At 39.0% G+C, this 24,392-nt stretch overlaps 1 protein-coding gene across 1 annotated transcript in view; it reads left to right on the forward strand.

Moving 5' to 3' along the window:
- Nucleotides 1–1,209: 1,209 nt before the first annotated feature.
- Nucleotides 1,210–24,392, forward strand: part of SAMD13 (sterile alpha motif domain containing 13) — a 48,667-nt gene continuing 25,484 nt past the window's right edge. The window contains exons 1-2 of the mRNA XM_032647393.1: nt 1,210–1,299; nt 6,034–6,118. Coding sequence (XP_032503284.1) covers nt 1,290–1,299; nt 6,034–6,118 — 95 coding nt within the window. The 5' untranslated portion in view covers nt 1,210–1,289. The remainder of the gene's footprint in view (nt 1,300–6,033; nt 6,119–24,392) is intronic.

Consider the following 24,392-nt stretch of genomic DNA (forward strand, 5'->3'; position numbering starts at 1 on the left):
ATTAGAATGCAAGCTCCCTAAGTGCAGTAAACTTTTTCTGTTTTATTTGTTGATGTATCTCAAGTATCTAGAATGGTGCCTAGTACGTAGTAGGCACTCAAAAGATATTTGTTGACTGAATGAATGGTCCACAGCCTTGTCAAACCTAATGCCCCTTTGAACAACAAATATGAGTTAATAAACTCTTTACCTTTATGAAGGGAAAGTCATAAGGTACCTACACATGTAATTTTTAAACAGTTCAAAGCAATGCCTTCACTGTAATATAAAGGAAAAAGTAAACATGATTCAACATGGAACTGCTCAGTTACCCCTAAACTAAAAGACGCAATGAAGTAGTCAGACTCTTGCATCCAATCTGTAGAGTCACCATGAAATGGGCAGCACAAAATGGACTGTATTGGTGACTCAAATTCCAGGAATGGCATTGCCATTTCACTGTGTGAAAAAGCTTATGTTTATATATAAAATAGATTCTAGGCTCAGGTAAATATAAACAGGTTTTTCATCCACGTGAATGAGCAGTGGGACAGTCAAGTCACACAGGATGTGGGATAATTCTTTGCTGGGCAGGACTGCCCTGGGCATTGCAAGATGTCTAGTGTCTTTGGCCCTACCAACTACATTCCGGTAGTTCCCCATCCTAAATCACTGGGACAAGCAAAATCACTCTGGTAAAATCCCTGGGTTTTAAAATCCTATGGTTCTAATATAATGAACCAAGTACATAAAAAGTGCTTTGTAAACTGCAGCGTGCTCTACAAACGTAAGGTGCAATTATTCACTCTCCCTTTGCATGCCCAGGGCTTCAACTGAGTAAGCCACAGAATAGGTGTTCCAAGCAGAGAATGCCACGTGTGCGTTCGGGGTGAAGGCAGAGTAAGGCCCTAAACAATATGGGCTTGGCCCGGGAAATCTCTACTTGTCATAACTGCCAAAACCCAGCTAAAAACTTCATCAGAGTTGCCACGTGCGAGTCAGACGGGAAGAAAAAATGGTACCAGCCTGAAGATCCCCAATTTAAAAGTCTCTCCAGGAGTGTTTCTCACCTCCAGCTCCCAGGAGGTTTTAAGTTCTTGCAAACGTCCTACCTTACCATCTCAACGCCCCGGCCTCGTCCCTTCCCTTCCGGGCCTCTCGGCTTCCGAGCCGCCCCAGCCCTTGGACCCCTACCCCGCCCGCGGAGACTACAAGTCCCGGCGTGCCCAGCGCGCCCGGCCGGCTGCATTGGGGCTGGGCGCGTGGCGGCCGGCGAGCTCTGTGCGGGGTAAAGCCTCCCGGCGCCGGCCATGCGGGGAGGTAAGTGATCCGCTCGTGCTGCGAGCGCGCTGGGAACGCGCCCGTCTTCCCCCCTCTCCAGGATGGAAGGAAACGAAGAAAGCCACAATAAAAACCGCCCTGCCCTCCCTCGTCTCTGCTGTGTGTCCGGTGCTCCTACAGCTTGTTGCACCCCCGAGCGTGGAATCTGTCACCCTGGAGTGGAACTGGGGACAGAAGCGTGCCCGGCTCCGCGGAGAGCTGCGGCTCACCGCGGGCTGCGGGGCAGAGCTCGCAGGATGGGACCGGGAGGTGGCACGGCTCGGCTGGGCGCACAGCGAGCGCCACACCCCCCTACTCCCTTTCCAAAGACAAGCTCCCCCGGGGAGTCCCCAGTCTCAAGGACGAACGGTTTCTTCTTGAAAGTCTTAGCCAGAAACTTTCCCCTCTGTCACCAGTGCCACAAGCGAGTCGTTTGGCTATCGGACGGGACCAGCTGGTCCAAGAGGCTCTCTGGCATTTCCTTTGCTGCCCTCTGTTCTGCCCCCACCGCCCCCTCTCCAGGCCCTCCTTAGTTTTCCTTGAGCTGCCCTTGGGGACCCGTTGCGCTCGGCCGTGCCCTCGGGCGGCTTCTCGAGATTACTTCTGCAGCCCTGTGCACCCAGGTCTGCGCTCTGGGACGCGGGCTGGATGCGCCTGTGGGCCCACTCCTGGCGACAAGGCCGGCGGGAGGTTCCTGGGGGAGGGCACTGGGTCTCTGGGGGATGAGTGCGGATCAATAAAAGCAGCCGATCGAGGCGCCAGTTTCCCGTCCTTTCTGACCCATCTCCCCTGCTATCTGAGCCCATTCCCAAGTGTCCAGGAAAGTTCTGCTCCAGAATCCTAGCACAAGGATCTCCGAAGTTATTTTAGCACATCCCATGATATCCTGGATCAGAAGGTCTTGTCGGTTTGCATGTGTATCTCTCATTCTACGCTTACACACTACAGACACACATACACACAAACACCGTGCACACTACACGTTCTGCCAACACACAAATACCACACACTACACACATCACAAACACGCACATATTACACAGCGTACACATACACTCATCACACACATTGCCTTTATGCTATGCACCACACACAACCAGACACCACACTACACATAAATACACAATTTTTATTAGCAGAGAAGAGGGTTAATATCAAATAGTTTGGTGGAGGGAGTGAAGAGGAAGTGGTTGAGTACTAGTATATATACTTATACCCACAAATGTCAGTTTATTCCAAAGTTAGAAACTAGCTGATGAGTGAAACCTCCTGTTGTCAGAATTCGTGGCTCATTTTGTATAAAATGGGATTGATTTTTCACAACACCTCCTGAAAGCCATACCCTTGTGTAACAGGCAAACTTTTGATCACAGCAGGCAAGACAGGAAGGGATGTCCTTTTCTATATGTAGGAAGAAATTCCTGGAGAAACTTCACAGAATCCTTTCTCCTGTGAGTGTGTCTAAGGAAGAGTCAGCATAACTACATTTTCTTTGCCTCTTTCCTTTCAAGAGTGGCGTGCTGAACCTGATTTTTTTCTGAGCAGTGGCATGACAGTGCTGTCAGGACACCCTGTTCTCTATCCCTTGCCCTCAGGACTCACAGCCCAGCGCCCTTCCATTTGAATTTAGTTGTAGAACAGTTGAGAAATTTCAGATCAAACCCAAAAGCATTATAGAATCTGTTGGTGAAAGAGTGCTCTATCTCCAGAAGAGTTCATCATTTTGATCAGTGGTGGTAAAACAAACAAAAAAACCCCACCTGTTTGAGCCGTGCTTAAAAAACGTTACTCAAAAATATAAGAACATTTAGAATTCTTTCCTAAATTATTATTATTTGCTCTTTCAAGGGGGCAATGGCAAAGATGGGCAGAGACAGCCCTTGAAATTTTTCTCAGCGACGATCTTTCAAGAAGTTGAAAATTTCTAATATAATTTCTGCAATAAGTAAGGGGAAAAACTTGACTTTGAAATTCAGGTTGCAAATTTGGATCATAGTTGCTGATCTTCTAGTACCCTTAAAAAGTACTAAAGAAAAGGGAGACCAGCAGGTTTCTCCTCAATTCTGCCTGAAGTCTACACACGATTACAGCAGCAGATGACTTTTTCTAGGATCCTTCTTGAGAACCTGTAATTCTCTGCCCTACCTTGAGAGGTTTTGTTGACATTTTGACCTAAAAGTGTGCAAATATTGATTGGTGTTTATTTCACTGACAACCATTTATGTTTCTAGTGTATGTACAGCACATTTGTGAAATGGGAATGTTTCGCTTGAGCACTAGTTCCCAGCCAAGCAAGCAAGAGAGCTGTGAGGTTGACCGGGGTAACTTAATCAAAAGATCGTGCCCAGTCCCTACTCCATCTCCCACTTACCAGACCTGGGACCTAGGATGGTGGTGGAAGATACTATGAATTTGGGGGCTGGCACAAGATCTTCTTTTTCATATGTAACTAATATAGTACCAGGTGCTCATAGAAAATAAGTGTTGAATCTGTTGAATTATGCTTTTTACGCAACTGGGATAAACAGTTAAAATGAAACCTCCCAGACTAATTGTTTTTGTTTTGTAGAATAAGGTTTGTTTTATTTTGAATTTTTTGCTGACTTCATCGGGTAGGATGAATGCCAAAATTAAAGAATGTGGGCATTCTCAGGAGATCTGGTCATCTACTTTGCATCCTCTCTGAAATATGTTACTTCCTGCATAATGAAATAAAAGGATTTTCATCTAGGCAGTGCTTTCCTTATTCTCACAGAGATTACTTAAAAGCCAGCCCTGGAAACTTTGTTGGCAAGTCTCAACTAGGAAGAAAGGGTAACAGGACTGCAGCTTCTGGGTGTTCACTGGGTATAGCGCCTAAGCACCAGGCTTTGTCTTATTTTCTCTTTTCTCCTACAGGAAAGAAAAAGAAATAGTTTGACACATGGCATTCATGCTCAGAACAGCAGCAAAGACATATGATGCAGAAACAATGAAGGGGAGGGAGAAAATAAGAGGCTCTTGATATAGCTTGTTTTTCTTTGAACAAGACAGGTGCAGGGAGAATTCTGCAGTTTGGAGACCCATGATTCACTCACTTCCACTAATTGTGCTGAAGGTAGTTAGCAAAAGTGAACAGGCACACTGTAGCTTTAAAAAGTCAGCCATGAACCAGAAGGCAGTTGGTGCAGCTTGTGTGTGATTCCTAACGTCATGTTGGCTGAGAGCCAGCCTGGTTTTATTTCACTGTGTCAAATTGTACCTCCTTATTGAATTCCTTTGCCAGCCTACTTTGTGAAAGAAAACATTGGGGTTTCTTTGGCTGTTCTTGATAAGCCTATAAAAAATGACATGTTTTAGTTGCTTCTAGGTAGGTTTTCTTTTTACTCTTCCACAAAAAAAGAAAATAATAATAAGACAATGTAGTGTGGTGTTGCAGAGTATCATTGTGAGTGTTTTGTTTTGTTTTGTTTCTGAGATGCTTAGAAAATGGTGAATGTGTAACAGTTTCCAACTGAAGTGAAATCATTCTTTTGGCATGGAGTAAGCTGCACTGTCTTCTGTCTTCTCTGTAACGGTGTGTGGATGTGTGTTCATATCTATATGTATCTTAAATGTTGGATTTCTCTATGGATGATCTAAGTGGTTTAGCGACTGGAAGTTTGTGTGTGTGTGTGTGTGTGTGTGCGTGCGCATGTGTATGTATCAGCAGTGAAGATAATCCCACACTTAACAGTATTATTTGTTAATCATCTACTTCTCTAACAGTGATAAAATCTTGTGAATATACTAAATGAATGATGCACTTGTCATGTCAGAGTAATCCCTAGGGGAAGGAGTGCCGAAGTATAAAGTGATTGGAGAGGAAACGTATTTAATTTATGGCTTCAGCTGCAGAAGAACAAGCACGTTTCAGAACTAGTTTTTTTTTTTTTTCCAGCAGTTTTGTTCATAGATTTTTCATCTTGCTAATTGCATATTAATTGTGGAGGGATTTTATTTTTTCAGTCCTCTTCCTACTAAACAAAAAGACAAAGTGATGGATGCTACTATATCTCCTTGAGTGTTTTGATGATTTTTATATAAATCTAACGAGTTGCCTACCCTCTCACACACACACACACACACACACACCAGCACCACCTTTCTGTGCTAAGGGCTATCTGACATTTTTGTGAGCTTCCAGATTTACCACAGTGTGGCCATCTCACAGACGGGTTTTTGAGGTTTTCATTGAGAATATGTGAGGTAGGGGAATACTTGCTGACGAAAGCTTTAAGTGCTCTTTTGCATCGCAATGAAAAAACAGAGGAGCAGTGGGAGTGGACAGAAAAACAAATACAGTAAGAAAAGAAGAAATCATAGCCCGTGGTGGGAAGGGGAGGAAAAGGGGGATTGTTTTTCTCGACTTTGACTCATTTATAAGTTACAATGTCTTAAGTGAGAGCTTGGCACCTGGAGGAAGCTGTGCCAGTTCACACAGCACTTGTTTTGAACAAGGATTCAATTTCATTTGCAAATGCTTATTGTCAAGGCAGGGAGTGCCAGTACAGATGAAAGCACACCCCAATAGTCTCCTCCAGTTCTTTAGGTTTAATCACGTCTCTCCGGTCGCTGAGGGAACTAGAGATGTAAGCAAACATACGTGAACTGGTGTGAGGTTGTAAAAGGGGCCATTATGTTTCCGATTCAGAATATATATTCTTCTCTCACTTTCTAAGAATTAAACACAAGCTTTTCTCCCTTATTGATTAGTTGCTGAAGTAAAGGAAACCTGCAGCCTCCCCATGCTATCTGTTGACATGGAAAACAAGGAAAATGGCTCTGTCGGTGTAAAAAAGTAAGTGAAACTGGCTTGTGAGTTCTGCTTCTACAAACAACAGAGGGACTTGGGTTCTATTTTTATACTTCTTGCTTATCGAGTACAATACACTGTTTGGGGGTTGTCTTGGTTGATTGGTCTACACTGGCCACCAACCTCCTCTCTCCTGCCAGCTCCAATTGCCTTTTTCTGTATCCATTTCTAAGACAGAGATGACTCAGACATCAAACTGTGCATCAAGGTTTAGTGTATCAGCCTTTGGAACAGGGCGGGTTGAAGATTCCAGCCCTGAGTTCTGTATACTGAAACAAAAACACAGAGCAAACATAGACTCTGCCTCCCAAGTCCACAGGCTACACGGAAGGGTGAGGTGGTGGTAGGAGGAAACAGAAAAGAGAGTTTGAGTCTTTTTTAATAAAATCACCCCTCTCTAAACTGAAAGCTATAGGGAGAGAAGGAAAAAAGTGTCAGTAAGCATACTAAGTTTAACGACTTCTCTGTCCTAATTTTATGAACTTGAATGTGAAACATTTCCATATATACCATAGTCTTCTCTTTTTACATCTGTTCTTACAGTTGAAACTTGTGTTTATATTTATTGTGAGTTATATGCTTGATTCTTTTAAATAAGAAAATTTAGTTGCATTATGTAGTGTATTCTGAAACACGCTACGTATTTCAGAGTAACTCATAAAATATCTGTAAGTATATTAAAAAAATGTATATTCTCTTTTATGAGTTATATTTTAGCTATAACCACTTGGCTTACAAGGCAAAAGTATGTTTCGAGACAGTGCTGTCTGTTTCATTTTTCCCATGTCAGTTTAAAATTGCCTTCAACTTGAGCTTTGGAAGAAACTAATTAAATGTAATCCATAGAAGCTGTGATACCTAAGTGAGGAAATAGTGTGCTATATATGTTTATGAATAGGAGGTGTATTTTACATTAAACTTAATAAAATCTGCTTTTAAAACTTCTCCCGTGGGCTTCCCTGGTGGCGCAGTGGTTGAGAGTCCGCCTGCCGATGCAGAGGACACGGATTCGTGCCCCGGTCCGGGAAGATCCCACATGCCGCGGAGCGGCTCGGCCCGTGAGCCATGGCCGCTGAGCCTGTGCGTCTGGAGCCTGTGCTCCACAACGGGAGAAGCCACAACAGTGAGAGGCCCGCGTACCTCAAAACAAACAAACAAACAAACAAAAAAAGCTTCTCCCGTAATTTATATATCAGTGCCATGCTGCCATGCTTATTTCCAGTTTTGAAGTTTGGGGTAGGTAGATGGAGGAGGAATGAAAGAAACAGATGTTTTTTCAATGTGTTAGTTAGATCAGCTGCTCTGAGCAGTGATGAAAATGTCCTACACTTGTACTGTCCACAATGATAGCCATGACCTGCATGTGGCAATTAAAAACTTGAAATGTGACTAGTGTAACTGATGAACTGAACTTTTAGTTTTACTCAGTTTAAATCAACTTTAAGTTGATTTAAAAGTTAACAGTTTCATTGAAATATAACTGACATATAATAAACTGCATGTGTTTAAAGTATAAAATTTGATAAGTTTTGACATTTGTATACAGCCATGAAACCATTACCAAAATTAGGATAAACATATCTATCACTCACAAAGTTTCCTCATAAACCTTTGTAATTTCTCCTTCCTGCCCTTCCCTTCCCTCATATCCCCAGGCAACCACTGATAAGCTATCACTGTAGATTAGTTTACTTTTTCTAGATTTTTATATAAGTGGAATTATTCATAATGTACTTTTTTGGGAGGAGGGAATGGGTCATTTCTTTCACCCAGAATAATTAATTTGGGATTTATTCATGTTATAGTGTGTATCAATAGTTTGTTGCTTTTTATTACTGAGTAATATTTTATTGTATGGATATACAATACTTTGTTCACTGTTTATCCACCCACTTGTTGATGGACATTTGGATCGTTTCCATTTTTTTAGGGATTACAATTAAAGCCACTTGGTCACTTGTGTACAGGTCTATGTGTGGACATACTCATTTCTCTTGGATAAATCTCTGGGAATGAAGTGGCTGGGCTGTGTGGTAGGTGTATGTTAAACTTTGTAAGAAATTGCCAAACTGTTTTCCAAACTAGTTGTCCCATTTTATGTTCCCACCAGCAGTGTGAGTTGTTCTATATGCTCAGGAACTTGGTGTGATCACTGCTCTTTATGTCATTAGGTGTGGTTTTAATTTTCATTTCCCTAATGACTGATGATATTGAGCATTTTTTCATGTGCTTATTTTATCCATAGACTTCTTAAGTACTGTTCAAATCTTTTGCCCATTTCTTATTGGGCTGGTTTTTTAACATATTATTGCATAGAGTTTTTATATATTCTGGATACAAATCCTTTATCATGTACATGATTTGAAAATATTTTCTTGTGGTGTGTGATTTGTTTATTTTTCGTTCTCTCTACAGTGCCTTTCAAAGACCAGAAGTTTTAAATTTTGATGAAGTCCAATTTATCAATTTTTTATTTTATGGATAGTGCTTTTGGTGTCACATCTAAGAAATATTTGCCTCACCCAAGGTCACAAAGATTTTGTCTTATGTTTTCTTAGATTTGGGACTATGATTTTTGAGTTAATTTTTGTGCATGGTGTGGGATAAGGATTAAAGTCTTTCTTTTGGTGGTGGTCACAGTGGTTGTTTTTTTTTTGTCTGTGGATATCCAGTTGTTCCAGCACCATTTTTGGAATTGTTTCTGCAACTTTGTTGAAAAATAATTGATCATATATGTGTAGATCTATTTCTGGACTCTAGTTTATTCAAATGATATTTTTGTATATATTTATGCCAATACAACACTGTTTGGATAACTATAGCTTTATAATATACCTTGAAATCAGGTAGTATTAGCCATCCAACTTGTTCTTTTTGGAACTAGTTTTGGCACTCCTAGTCCTTTGAATTTCCATATAAATTTTAGAATCAGCTTGTCAATTTCTACCAGAAAGATGCCTGCTGGTGATTTGATTGGCATTGCATTGAATTATAGATCAATTTAAGGAGAATTGACATCTTAGCAATATCGTGTTTTCCAACTCATTAACATAGCATTTTTCTCTGTTAACTTAAGTCTTCTTTAATTTCTCTCAGCAATGTTTTATAGTTTTCAGTGTGCAGGTCTTACACATCTTTTGTCTATATCCCTACATGTTTCATATTTTTATGCTATTATTAATGGTAGCGCTTTTTAAATTTGAATTTCCAGTTGTTTGTTGTAGTATATAGAAATACAATTGATTTTTTTTTTATATTGGTCTTGTATCCTACAACCTTGCTAAACTCATGTATTACTTCTAGTGGCTTTTTCATAGATTCTATCAGATATTTAACATAGACAGTTATGTCTTGTGAGTAAAGACAGTTTTACTTTTTCCTTCCCAGTGTGGATGCCTTTCATTTCTTTTTCCTACCTTATTGCACTGAATAGGACCTCCAGTAAAAAGCTGAATAGAAGTGGTGAGATTAGACATCCTAATTTTGTTCCTGATGTTAGGAGAAAACATTTACTCTTTTTCTTGTCTTTGTTCTTCTGTATAAATGTGTCTTTCTTTTCTGTCTGCTTTTAAAATTTTCTCTTTATCGTTTATTTTTGAGCAATTTGATTATGAGACTCCGTGTAGTTTTCTTCATCTTTCTTGTGTTTGAAGTTTGTTTTGTGTTTTGGATTTGTGGACTTAGTTTTCATCATTTCAACCATTATTTCTAAATTATTTTTTAGTCCCCCTCCGCTTCTCCTTTGGGGACTCCAGTTATAGGTTTATTTAATCGCTTGATATTGCCCCACAATTCACTGATGCCCTGTTAATTTTTTTCCAGTCTTTCTTCTGTGTTTCATTTTGGATAGTTTCTACTGCCTCCCCTTCAAGTTCACTAATCTTTTCTTCTGAAATTTATAATCTCTTGTTAATCCCACCCAGTGCATTTTTCATTTCAGATGATGTAGTTTTCATCTCTAGAAGTTCAACTTGGTCTTTTTTTTATATCTTCCATGTCTTCACTTAACATGTTCTTCCCTCTAGCTTCTGAACATATGAAATATATTCATAATTGTTTCAACGTCCTTGTCTACTAATTCTATCATTTCTCAGTCAGCTTCAGTTGATTGGCTTTTCTCTTCATTATGGGTCATATTTTTCTGCTTCTTTGCATGCCTGGTAATTTTTTATTATAAGTCAGGTATTGTGAATTTTACTTTGTTAGGTGTTGGATATTTTTGTATTCCTAAAAATATTCCTGATCTTTGTCCTGGGATGTGCCTAAATTACTTGGAAACAAACAATTTGATTCTTTTAAGCATTGTTGTGCAGGACTAGAGCTGTATTTAAGGGTATTTTCCCCCTTTTATTGAAGTAAGACCCATCTTTGTACTCTAACCAATGCTCCTGAATGATGAGATTTTCCTCTCTGGCAGATGGAAACAGGCACCATTCCCATCTCTGTGTGATCTCTAAGGATTGTTGTCTCTTTTTCGTGGTTCTTTCCCCAGCCTGTTTCCTCATGTGTATGTGATAATCAGTACTCTGCTGAGCACTTGACGGGATGCCTCTACACCTCTCCAGAGTTCTCTCTGTGTAGCTCTCTCCTCTCTAGAACTCTTTCCCGGGCATAGCCTAAAATCTCTCTTCAGGCAGAAAGTGGATACGGCTTACCATGCTTGTTTCCATCCCTCAGGGGTCACTGTTCTTTATTGCCTATGTCCAGTGAATGCCTTGAGTGCCATTCTCATACATCTTGTCTATTCTTTTAGCTGTTTTAGGCAGAAGGGTAAGTCTGGGCCCCGCTACTCCATCTTGATCAGAAATAGAAGTTGCAGTTAATTTATATAGCCAAGTGGCTATCGGCTAACATTTTGGGCAGGGTAGAGTTAGATTATAATACAGAATTCCTAAACATAGAGTTTTAAGGCTCTTTCTGAGATCTGCCCAAACTGGGGCTCACAGTTGCTTCCATTTTGTTTTCCAGATATGGAAAATATAGTTGCTTTACTAGGGAATGTACTTCACAAAGGGTCATTTCCAAAGAAGCCTAGGATAATGGCTCTTATTCACTGGCCACATGCTCCTGATCAGAGCTTTAGTTTTATAAGGCTACTATTTATGGTGTCCCTTTTCTGTGTCTAGCACTTTGTGTGAGCCTTGTTAATCCTCACAACCATATTTTGAGGTATGTGCTATAATTCCCACTTTATAGTAGAGGAATACCAAAGCTCCAGGAGGTAAAGACCTTTTAAGAGTTCAGAGCTAAGGAGTGCTGGTGCTGGTATTCGGGTTCTGAAGCCTGAGTCCTTTCTTCTGCACTAGGGTGACTAGGTTGTTTAAAGGTGGCTTTCAGTCACTTTCACCAGAGGCATGGCTCTCACTACCAGGAGGCTATAGAAGCCTATTTTTGTCTCCAAGATTTGTAGATGTTGCAGACATTCAAAAATATGACCATAACAAAGACAGGACTTCCCTTTCCAAAATGGCATATTTCTTCTAGGTACAGAGTATTTTAAAGTCTGTTCTAAGTACTAGGACAGTGATTTCTCAAACTTGAGTTTGTGTCACTTGGAAATACAGATTGCTGGGCCACATCTCCAGAGTTTCTGATTCAGCCTGGGAATTTGCATTTTAACATGTTCTCTGGTGATGTTGATGCTGATAATCCAGAGACTTTGGAAAACAATTTGGCATTATTTTCAAGTGTAGAACCATAAAATATTTTATAACTCAGCCATTCCGTTTCTGGATATATACAAGTGCTGCTCAGTAGAAACGATATTTGAGACATGTATGTAATTTAAAATTTTCTAGTGGTCATATTTAAACAGATGAAATTAATTTTAGTATATTTTATATTTGACTGAAAATACCCAAGATGTTATCATTTTGAACTGTAATCAATATAGCGTATTATGAATGAGATAGTTTACATTTTTCATGCTAAATTTTATAAATCCACTATGTATTTTATACTTAGAGTATGTCTCAATTTGGATGCCAAATTTTTATTAGAAATGCTTGATCTCTATTAGATTTCATAAAATTTGCAATTGAAAAAGCAGAATCACATACCCTAATAATTCCAAACATACCTAAAAGTCCCAATAAATTAATCACGTACCAAAAAATTATTTTCTCTTAATGTATGCATGTACATTAACACAACTGGTTCTTCTTTTTTTTAGAAGATTTGATTTGACTTTGAAGCAATAGCATCAGTTTCAAAACTATCTCTGTCCAAGTTAAATAAGTTTACTGATACTTAAGTCATATTTTCAACATTAAATTCAAAAGGGTATTGCATAAATTTATAAGCAACTATAAATTTATCAATGTCAGCAAATAATTCTTCAACTTTTTCTTAAAATTGATTTATGTTAGAAAATGTGTAAAATTAATTTCATTGTTTTGTACTCTGAAAAGTTTCAATTTTAACACGAAATTTTGTGCCTATTTAGCTAGGTTAGCTAGGCTACAAATCAGCATTTCCTTTTTTTTAGGAGCTTCAAATTAAGCTCATTTACATGTAGTCTGATATCAATGAGAAAATATAAATTACTCTGCCATTTTTTTGCCTTTAAGTATTTTTTGTCTTTAATTATTGAATATTTGGAGAGCATTTTTTTGTTTTAATGAAATCTTGAATTGGACTTAACAATACAATAAATCTTTGTATATTTCTTCCATGACTTAACCAACAAGTACAGGCAAAGAACACAGATATTAAATGTATTGTGTTCTATTTCTTTTAAGAATTCCATTGTCTGGCATTGATCCATAGCATTTGCAAATATTTACTGAATGATTTAACAATGGTATACATGACACTTTTCAGGAATCTGCTTTAGAAGACTGAACATTAGTATCATACAGATACAGAATCAGCTCAGATTCTGTTTAAAATCACTTCAAAATGTTTCATTGTACATTTAATTTTGATTACAGGTGACTAATGTCATCGATTCTTTTTGACTGTTGAGAAGCAAGTTACCAAATTCACTATGTCTTTGCTAAAAATGTCTCTTAATATTGTCCATTTTTTACACAACCAACAAACAGCTTTTTTCCTTTTGCTCTGCTCCAACAAATTGCAATTGCTGTTCATCATGAAATTTCCGACATACTTTTAGCCAGGCTCCTTTTTCTTTACTATTCTGGTTCTAGTGCTACTTTCTGCATCTCCTTTTGATTCTGCATCAGTAGTATGCCTCCTTTTCATTATTTTATTTCATTTTATTTTTATTGGATTATAGTTGCTTTACACTGCTGTGTCACTTTCTGCTGTACAGCAAAGTGAATCAGCCATATGTATATATATATCCCCTCGTTTTTGGATTTCCTTGCCATTTAGGTCACCACAAGGCACTTAGTAGAGTTCCCTGAGCTATACAGTAGGTTCTCATTAGTTACCTATTTTATACATAGTGCGGTATATATGTCAATCCCCGTGTGCCAATTCATCCCACCACCCCCTTCCCTCTTGGTATCCATACACTCGTTCTCTACAACTGTGTCTCTATTTCTGCTTTGCAAATAAGATCATCTAAATCATTTTTCTAGATTCCACATATAAGTGTGAATATACTATATTTGTTTTTTCTCTTTCTGACCTCACTCTGAATGACAGTCTCTAGGTCCACCCAGGTCTCTGGAAATAAACACAATTCGTTCCTTTTTATGACTGAGTAATATTCCATTCTATATATGTACCACATCTTCTTTAGCTGTTCCTCTGTTGATGGACATTTAGGTTGCTTCCATGTCCTGCTGTTGTAAATAGTGCTGCAATGAACATTTGGGTGCATATGTCTTTTTGAATTATGGTTTTCTCTGGGTATATGCCCAGTAGTGGGATTGTTGGATCATATAGTAGTTCTATTTTTAGTTTTTTAAGAATGTCCATACTGTTCTCCATAGTGGCTTTGTCAATTTACATTCCCACCAACAGTGTAAGACTGTTGCCTTTTCTCCACACCCTCTCCAGCATTTATTGTTTGTAGATTTTTTAATGATGGCCATTCTGACTGGTGTGATATGATATCTCATTGTAGTTTTGACTTGCATTTCTCTAATAATTAGTGATATTGAGCATCTTTCATGTGTTTGTTAGCCATCTATATGTCTTTGGAGAAATGTCTATTTAAGTCTTCACCCATTTTTGCATTGTGTTGTTGTTTTTTTGATATTGAGCTGCATGGGCTGTTTGTATATTTTGGAGATTAATCCTTTGTCAGTTGCTTCATTTGCAATATTTTCTCCCAATCTGAAGGTTGTCTTTTCGTCTTGTTTATGGCTTCCTTGGCTTTGCAAAAGCTTTTTAAGTTTCATTAAGACCCATTTGTTATTTTGTTTTCATTACTCTAGGAGGTGGGTCAAAAACGGTCTTGCTGCAATTTATGTCAAAGAGTGTTCTGCCTATGTTTTCCTCTCAGAGTTTCATAGTGTCTGGCCTTACATTTAGGTCTTCAGTCCATTCTGAGTTTATTTTTGTGTATGGTGTTAAGGAGTGTTCTAATTACATTCTTTTACATATAGCTGTCCAGTTTTCCCATCACCACTTATTAAAGAGACTGTCTTTTCTCCATTGTATATTCTTGCCTCCTTTGTCATAGATTAGGTGACCATAGGTTGTGTGGGTTTATCTCTGGTCTTTCCATCCTGATCCCTTGATCTATATTTCTGTTTTTGTGCCAGTACCATACTGTCTTGATTACTGTAGCTTTGTAGTATAGTCTGAACTCTGGGAGCCTGTTTCCTCCAGCTTCATTTTTCTTTCTCAAGGCTTCTTTGGCCATTCGGAGTCTTTTGTGTTTCCATACAAATTGTAAAATTTTTTTGTTCTAGTTCTGTGAAAAATGTCATTGGTAATTTGATAGGGCACAATATTGATTCTTCCAATCCAAGAACATGGTATATCTCTCCATCTGTTTGTGTCGTCCTTGATTTCCTTCATTAGTATCTTATAGTTTTCAGCATATAGGTCTTTTGCCTCCTTAGGTAGGTTTATTCCTAGGTTTTTTGTTCTTTTGAATGTGATGGTAAATGGGATTGTTTCCTTCATTTCTCTTTCTGATCTTGCATAGTTAATGTATAGGAATGCAAGTGATTTATGTGCATTTATTTTGTATCCTGCAACTTTACTAAGTTCATTGATTAGCTCTAGTAGTTTTCTGGTAGTGTCTTTAGGATTCTCTATGTATAGTATCATGTCATCTGCAAACAATGACAGTTTTCCTTCTTTTCCAATTTGGACTCCTTTTATTTCTTTTTCTTCTCTGATTGTCCTGGCTAAAACTTCGAAACTATGTGAATAATAGTGGTGAGAATGGGCAACCTTGACTTGTTCCTGATCTTAGAGGAAAGGGTTTCAGTTTTTCCCCATTTGAGAACGATGTTTGCTGTGGGTTTGTCCATATATGGCCTTTATTATGTTGAGGTAGGTTCCCTCTATGCCCACTTTCTGGAGAGTTTTTATCATAATATGGGTGTTAAATTTGTCAAAAGATTTCTCTACATCTATTCAGATGACCATATGGTTTTTATTCTTCAATTTGTTAATATGGTGTATCACATTGTTTGATTTGCATATATTGAAGAATCCTTGCACCCCTGGGATAAATCCCACTAGATCATGGTGTATGAGCCTTTTAATGTGTTGTTGGTTTCACTGTGCTAATATTTTGTTGAGGATTTTGCATCTATGTTCATCCATGATAATTGACCTGTAATTTTCTTTTTCTGTGATGTCTTTGTCTGGTTTTGGTAACAGGGTGATGGTGACCTCATAGAATGAGCTTGGGAGTGTTCCTCCCTCTGAAATATTTTGGAAGAGTTTGAGAAGGATAGGTGTTAGCTCTTCTCTAAATGTTTGATAAAATTCACCTGTGAAGCCATCTGGTCCTGGACTTTTGTTTGTTGGAAGATTTTTAATCACAGTTCAATTTTATTACTTGTGATTGGTCTGTTCATATTTTCTATTTCTTCCCGGTTCTGTCTTGGCAGGTTGTGCCTTTCTAAGAATTTGTCCATTTCTTCCAGGTTGCCATTTTATTGGCATACAGTTGCTTGTAGTAGTCTCTCATGATCCTTTGTATTTCTGCAGTATCAGTTATAATCTGTCCTTTTTCATTTCTAATTTTATTGATTTGAGTCCTCTCTCTCTTTTTCTTGATGAGTCTGGCTAAAGATTTATCGATTTTGTTTATCTTCTCACAGAACCAGAACCAGCTTTTAATTTCATTGATCTTTGCTATTGTTTTCTTCATTTCTATTTCATTTATTTCTGCTCTGATCTTTATGATTTCTTTCCTTCTACTAACTTTGGGGGGTTTTTTTGTTCTTCTTTCTCTAGTTGCTTTAGGTGAAAGTTTAGGCTGTTTATTTGAGATTTTTCTTGTTTCTTGAGGTAGGATTGTATTGCTATAAACTTGACTCTTAGAACTGCTTTTGCTGCCTTCCATAGGTTTTCAGTCATCATGTTTTCATTGTCATTTGTTTGTATGTATTTTTTGATTTCCTCTTTGATTTCTCCAGTGATCTCTTGGTTATTTAGATGCATAGTGTTTAGCCTCCATGTGTTTGCATTTTTTACAGTTTTTTTTTCCTTTAATTGATTTCTAATCTCATAGCACTGTGGTCAGAAAAGATGCTTGATACAATTTCAATTTTCTTAACTTTACTGAGGCTTGATTTGTGACCCAAGATGTGATCTATCCTGGAGAATGTTCCTGGAGAATATTCTGAGAAGAAATTGTGTTTTGCTGCTTTCAGATGGAATGTCTTAAACATATCAATTAAGTCTATCTGGTCTAATGTCTCATTTAAGGCTGCATTTCCTTATTAATTTTCTGTCTGGATGATCTGTCCATTGGTGTAAGTGGTATGTTAAAGCACCCCACTATTATTGTGTTACTGTCGATTTCCCCCTTTATGGCTGTTAGCATTTGCCTTACGTATTGAGGTGCTCCTATGTTGGGTGCATAAATATTTACAATTGTTACATCTTCTTCTCGGATTGATTCCTTGATCATTATGTAGTGTCCTTCTTTGTCTCTTGTAACGGTCTTTATTTTAAAGTCTATTTTGTCTGATATGAGTATTGCTACTCCAGCTTTCTTTTGATTTCCATTTTCATGGAGTATCTTTTTCCATCCCCTCACTTTTAGTCTGTATGTGTCCCTAGGTCTGAAGTGGGTCTCTTGTAGACAGCATATATATGGGTCTTTTCTTATCCATTCAGCCAGTCCGTGTCTTTTGGTTGGAGCATTTAATCCATTTATATTTAAGGTAATTATTGATATGTATGTTCCTATTATCATTTCTTTAATTGTTTTGGGTTTGTTTTTGTAGGCCTTTTTCTTCTCTTGTGTTTCCCACCTAGAGAAGTTCCTTTAGCATTTGTTTTAAAGCTGGTTTGGTGGTTTTGAATTCTCTTAGCTTTTGCTTGTCTGTAAAACTTTTGATTTCTCCATCAAATCTGAATGAGATCCTTGCTGGGTAGAGTAATCTTGGTTGTAGGTTTTTCGCTTTCATCAATTTAAATGTATCCTGACACTCCCTTCTGGCCTGCAGAGTTTCTGCTGAAACATCAGCTGATAACCTTACAAGGATTCCCTTTTATGTTATTTGTTGCTTTTCCCTGCTGCTTTAAAAATTTTTTTCTTTGTATATAGTTTTTGTTAGTTTGATTAATATGTGTCTGGGCATGTTTCTCCTTGGGTTTATCCTGTATGGGACTCTCTGTGCTTCCTGGACTTCGGCGACTATTTTCTTCCCCATGTTAGAGAAGTTTTCAACTATAATCTCTTCAAATATTTTCTCAGACCCTTTCTCTTTCTCATCTTTTTCTGGGACCCCTATAATTCAAATGTTGGTGTGTTTAATGTTGTCCCACACGTCTATGAGACTGTCCTCAATTCTTTTCATTTTTTTTGCTTTATGCTGCTCCCTGGCAGTTATTTCCACTATTTTATCTTCCAGCTCACTTAACCGTTCTTCTGCCTCAGTTATTCTGGTATTGATTCCTTCTAGTGTATTTTTCATTTCACTTATTGTGTTGTTCATCACTGGTTGTTTGTTCTTTAGTTCTTCTAGGTCTTTGTTAAACATTTCTTGTATCTTCTCAATCCATGCCTCCATTCTATTTCTGAGATCTTGGATCATCTTTACTATCATTACTCTGAATTCCTTTTCAGGTAGATTGCCTATTTCCTCTTCATTTATTTGGTCTTGTGGGTTTTTACCTTGCTCCTTCCTCTGCAACATATTGCTCTGTTGTCTCATTTTGTTGAATTTACCGTGTTTATGGTCTCCTTTTTGCAGGCGGCAGTGTCATAGTTCCCATTGTTTCTCTTGTCTTCCCCCTGGTGGGTGAGTTTGGTCCAGGGGCTTGTGTAGGCTTCCTGGTGGGAGGGACTGGTGCCTGTGCTCTGGTGGGTGGAGCTGAGTCTTTTCCCTCTGATGGGCAGGGCCACATCAGGTGGTGTGTTTTGAGGTGTCTGTGAGCATAGTATGACTTTAGGCATCCTGCCTGCTGATGGGTGGGGCTGTGTTCCTTTCTTTTGTATGGCATGAGGTTTCCACCACTGGAGCCTGCAGGCAGTTGGGTGGAGCCAGGTCTTGGTGTGGAGATGGATACCTCCAGGAGAGTGCACAGTGATTAATATTCCCTGGGCTCTGGAATTCTCTGGTGGTCCAGCATCCTGGACTCGGTGCTCCAACCCCAGAAGCCCAGGTCCAACCCCTGGCCGGGGAACCAAGAGCCTGCAAACTACGTAGCATAACCAGAGAAAAAAGAAAGGAAAATAAAACAGACAAAAAAAACCCCAACACAAGTAGCAAAATCAAGCAAACAGCAACAACAACCCCCACACACACAAAAAGAAGAAAACCAAGCCCAAGACAAATGGTAAAAAGAAAACCAAACAACCAGAAAGAAACAAAGAAACAGACAGAAAAAACAAAAACAAAACATAGAAAACAAAAAACAAGGGAACAGACAAACAAAATAACTCAAAAATGAGAACAATCAATAAGGACTACACTAATGAAAACAAAAAATGAAAAACAAAACTAAAACTGAAAGCAAACTAATATTTTTAAAAATGGCAAAGAGGGCTTCCCTGGTGGCGCAGTGGTTGGGAGTCCGCCTGCCGATGCAGGGGACACGGGTTCATGCCCCGATCCGGGAAGATCCCACATGCCGTGGAGCGGCTGGGCCGGTGAGCCATGGCCGCTGGGCCTGCACGTCCGGAGCCTGTGCTCCGCAATGGGAGAGGCCGCGATAGTGAGAGGCCCGCGTACCGCAAAAAAAAAAAAAAAAAAAAAAAAAAAAAAGGCAAAGAAAACATAAAACCAACACATAAAAAGGATCCCAAAAAAATCAAAAACAGGAAAAAAACACACAAAAGTAAAAATAGAAAAATTAAAAATATTGAAAATAAAAATAAATAATGAAAACAATAACACCAACAACTGAACAAAATGAAGCAAACTAAAAAGGAATAATAGTAATAAGAATATTTTCCTGGTGCCTCCTCTGTCAGCGTCCTTGCTCCCACAGTGAGCCACAGCCAACCCCTGCCTCCCCAGGAGGCTCTCCAGTACCTCTAAGTAGGTCTCTGGACCTGCTGTGGGCCCAGTGGGCACTCAGACTCTCACCTGACCAAACTGCTGCTTGTATCTGCACCCAGAGTCCACTGCTGCTAAAGTTAGACTGGTCTAAGTTGTGGGAACACTCATTGTGTATTCATATATCCCATATGCAGGATTTACCAAGCTGATCACGGAGGCTTAATCCATGGCCTGTGTAGTCACACTGCCCCTGGAGCTCAGCTTTTGTTTTGGCCCCACCTCTCCGTGTGCACCACCCTCAGGCGTCTGCTCTCCACCCAGGCGAGAGGGAGAAAAAGCAGTGGCTGATTGGGGCACACTTACTCAGGCCAGGGAGGGGTGTGGCAGCCACAACTGGGGTATGCACCAAGTGCCTGTGGCAGCAGAGACCAGCAGGCAGTTGCAACAGACTGGGGCTCGCTCGCTCTGGTGGAGTCCTTCCCAGTGCGCACGGAGGCAGGGGCTGGCATGTGAGGCTGGTGGTGGCCCCACCCATTGCATGCCACTCAACGATGGCACCTCATTTCCTAGGCAGACCACACTTCTGCTAGGGGCATTCCCAGCCGCAGTGCCCCTTACTCCCATCCCCTCTGTTGTATCTGCACAGCCAACAGCAGTCCTCTCCCTGGATCTGCTCTCTTAACCTCACGCTTTAGCACTCAGCCCCCACCAGCACTGGTGGATTCCTGTCTCAGGCAGGGGTTCCCAGGTCTGTTTCCCAAGGAGGCTTTGGAATGGGTGGTGCTCAAGACCCTGGAGCCTATGTGGGTCAAGGTGACCTTGGCTTGAGGGGCAGGCAAGCCTGCTCAGATGGGTGCCCCTCCCACTTCCCACAAATGCCCCAGGGTTGTAGGTCCCTTTTTTGATTCCTCTTTTCTGTTTTTCCTTCTTTCGTCCTACTCAGTTGTGAGGGGATTTTTCTTGTCCTTTCAGGTGTCCAAAGTCATCTGCTAATGTTCAGCAGGTGCTCTGTGAGAATCGTTCCATTTGCAGATGTACTCTTGATGTACTTGTGAGGAGAGACAAATTCTGCATCCTCCTATTCTGCCACCTTGACTCCTCCTATGCCTCCTTTTTAAATTTTAAAATTTATACATACTTATTTTTAACTAAAAAATATTTAATTATATTAAAATTAAAATAGTAAGACTATTAATTACCAGTACAGCACATGAAAAGATTTTCATAACTTGCGCTGTCTGCATCAAACACATTACAATATTACATGGGTGCATAGAAAAGATCATTTGACCTGAGTCAATGTGTGGACACCAACTAGATTGCCATGTGTTTACGTGTAAAACTAGAGAGGAGACTTGCATCTGATAGAACTTCAATTCAACAGTAGTATCCTGGGTGATTCAGTGGTTAAAGAGAAATGTTGTTACACCAAAACAATGAAGTTGTGTTTATCAGAAACATAATTTATACCAGTTCAAAATTTAAATTTAAACTAATTAAAGAAAATTAAAAACCCAGTTTCTTAGTCAAATTTTTAATGCTCAACAGCCACATGTGATTAGAGGCTACCATATTGCACAGGTACTTAGCCAAGACAAGCTCTTGCACATGTGCACAGGGAGAAAGGTTAAATGAATATAAGGTTGAGGATGATTACCTCAGGTGGGGGACACAGGCATGGGATAGATATAATTATTGTCAAGATTATAGGTTTTATTTTGCCTGGTGGATTCATAGTGTTTATTAAGTTTAAAAATAACTAAATATCTAAGAGGGAGCCATCTTAATAGTTTGGAATGTGTCCTTCTAGACAGTGTCTGTACAAATACTCTCTGTATCCATATGTATATGTATATAAGGTACACATAAACCTTTACTGAACAAATGGGATCATAGTGTTCTCTTTTTGTGGATTTCAGATACACAGATTTTTGGATTAATCAAAACCTTGGTACATGACACTCTTACCATTGATCTATGTTTAGCCATGTTAGATCCATGTTAGAATTTTCAATAAATTCTAAAAAAAAATTCTAGGTGTTTCACATGTATGTTCATATCTGTACAACTTACAAGTATACAATGTGAATTTTTTTTTCCCATTCACTTAATCTTACTCCCTTTTTCATCAGTTGGTCTTTTTTCCCTTCTTCCCTTTTCTCCTAGGATGGAGTAGGAACCAATGTTCCCACACAATAATGCTAATAGTAAGTCAGCAGCTTCTCAACAACAAGTGGTTTATCTCCCCACCACCACCATGCCCCTCACCCCTCAGTGGAGAAGCTCTACTGCAAGAGAAAGTTCAGAGCAACAAAGTTTAGTGACTTTCAAAAGAAGCTCTTTCTTATTAAAACCACGCCTTTTCTTGCACATGTATCTCACCATCTTCCTCTGCCTTTGTGTTCAGTTTGTTGTTGTTTATTATGAAGCAAAGACTCTTTTAATTTTGGAAATAACATTTCTTTTAAAATCAGTCAAGTGATACTTTTTAGTAATGAATGTTGGAAAGTTTTAAATTCACTTTAATATTAAAATACTAACTTGAAATACTGAGATACAGTTGACATATAGCATATTAGTTTCAGATGTACAACATAATGATTCATTATTTCTGTATACTGTGAAACGTTCACCTTGATAAGTGTAGTTAACATCCATCACCATATAGAATTACAAATTTTTTTTCTTGTGATGAGAATTTTTAAGATCTGCTACCTTTAACAACTTTCAAATATACAGTGCGGTATTATTAATTATAGTCACTGTGCTGTATGTCACATCCCCATGACTTTTATTTTATAACTGGAAGTTTGTACCTTTTCACCACTTTCACCCATTTTGTATACCCCCAACCCCTACCTCTGGCAACCCCCAATCTGTTCTCTGTATTATGATTTGGGGTTTTAAATGTTTTTTTTAATTTTTTGTTTTTAGATTCCACATATAAGTGAGATTATATATTTTTGTCTTTCTCTGACTTAGTTCCCCTGCATAATGCCCTCAAGGTCCATTCATATTGTCAAAAATGGAAAGACTTCCTTCCTTTTTATGGCTGAATACTATTCCATTGTGTATATATACCACATTTTTTTATCCATTTATCCATTGATGGTCACTCAGGTTGCTTTCATGTCTTGGCTATTGTAAGTAATGCTGTAATGAATGTGTGTGTGGGGGTCCATATATCTTTTTGATTTAGTGGTTTCTTCCTTCAGATAGATACCCAGAAATGGAGTTGCTGGATTGTATGGTAGTTCTACTTTTAATTTTTTTCAGGAACCTCCCTACTGTTTTCCATACTGACTGCACCAATTTACACTCCTACCAACAGTGCACAAGTGTTCCCTTTTCTCCACATCGTTGCCAACACTTGTTATTTCTTGTTTGTTTTGATAATAGCCATTCTAAAGGGCATGAGGTGATATCTCCTTGTGGTTTTGGTTTGTATTTCCCTGATGATTAATGGTGTAGAGCATCTTTTCATATATCTGTTGGCCATCTGCATATCTTTGGAAAAAATGTATATTCAAATCCTCTGCCCATTTTTTAATTAGATTGTTTATTTTTTGCTGTTGAGTTATATGTATTCTTTATATATTTTGGATTTGCAAATATTTTCTCTCATTCAGTATCTTGCCTTTTCATTTTGTTGATGATTTCCTTTGCTGTGCTGAAGATTTTTAGTCTGATGCAGTCCCACTTGTTTAATTTTGCTTTTGTTGCCTTTGCTTTTGGAGTCAGGTCCAAAAAACAATCATTGCCAAGCTGATGTCAAAGAGCTTACCACTTATGTTTTCTTCTACAAGTTTTATGGTTTCAGGTCTTACAGTCTTACATTCAAATCTTTGATCCACTTTGAGTTAATTTTTTGTGTATGGTGTAAGATGGTGGTCCAGTTTCATTCTCTTACACGTGGCTCTCTTGTTTCTCCAGCACCATTTATTGAAGAGACTGTCCTTTCCCCATTGTATATTCTTGGCTCATTTGTCATAAATTAATTGGCCATATATGCATTAACACTAACTTTTGGAATAGCCCTCTCTGAAGGCTGTTAACTATTAAATATTAAGATAATTATTAATTTAAAGAGGTTGTCAGGGCTTCCCTGGTGGCGCAGTGGTTAAGAGTCCACCTGCTGATGCAGGGGACGCGGGTTCGTGCCCCGGTCCGGGAAGATCCCACATGCCGCGGAGCGGCTGGGCCCGTGAGCCATGGCCGCTGAGCCTGCGTGTCCGTAGCCTGTGCTCTGCAACGGGAGAGGCCACAACAGTGAGAGGCCTGCGTACCGCAAAAAATAAATAAATAAAAAATAAAGAGGTTGTCATTTTTGCCCATGTGAATTAGAGGATTAGGAGGTGAATGATAGAAGTAAAATGTTAGGGTAGAGTTAGAAATTATTATTTGTATTGCTAGAATTTCAAAACTCTGACTTCATTGTAGAATTATCAAAGAGAATTCTTATATAACAAAAATAACAGTGGCTACTATTACTACCTCATAAAAAAGAATCCAACAGTGTTTACACATACAGCAACCCACACATCAGCCAGGGGTCTAACTCTAACGGAAGTGGTCACATCTAGGGCTAAATAAATAACTTCACAGGATATTTATTTATTTGCCTGGAAGTCTTGCCAGGCTCCTTAGGGAAGGAGGAAGAAGAAACTGTTAGAAGTAATTGTGTGTCTGATCAGTGGCTT

This window comes from Phocoena sinus, chromosome 1 (assembly GCF_008692025.1).
Source record: "Phocoena sinus isolate mPhoSin1 chromosome 1, mPhoSin1.pri, whole genome shotgun sequence".
In the NCBI taxonomy this organism is placed as follows: Eukaryota; Metazoa; Chordata; class Mammalia; order Artiodactyla; family Phocoenidae; genus Phocoena; species Phocoena sinus.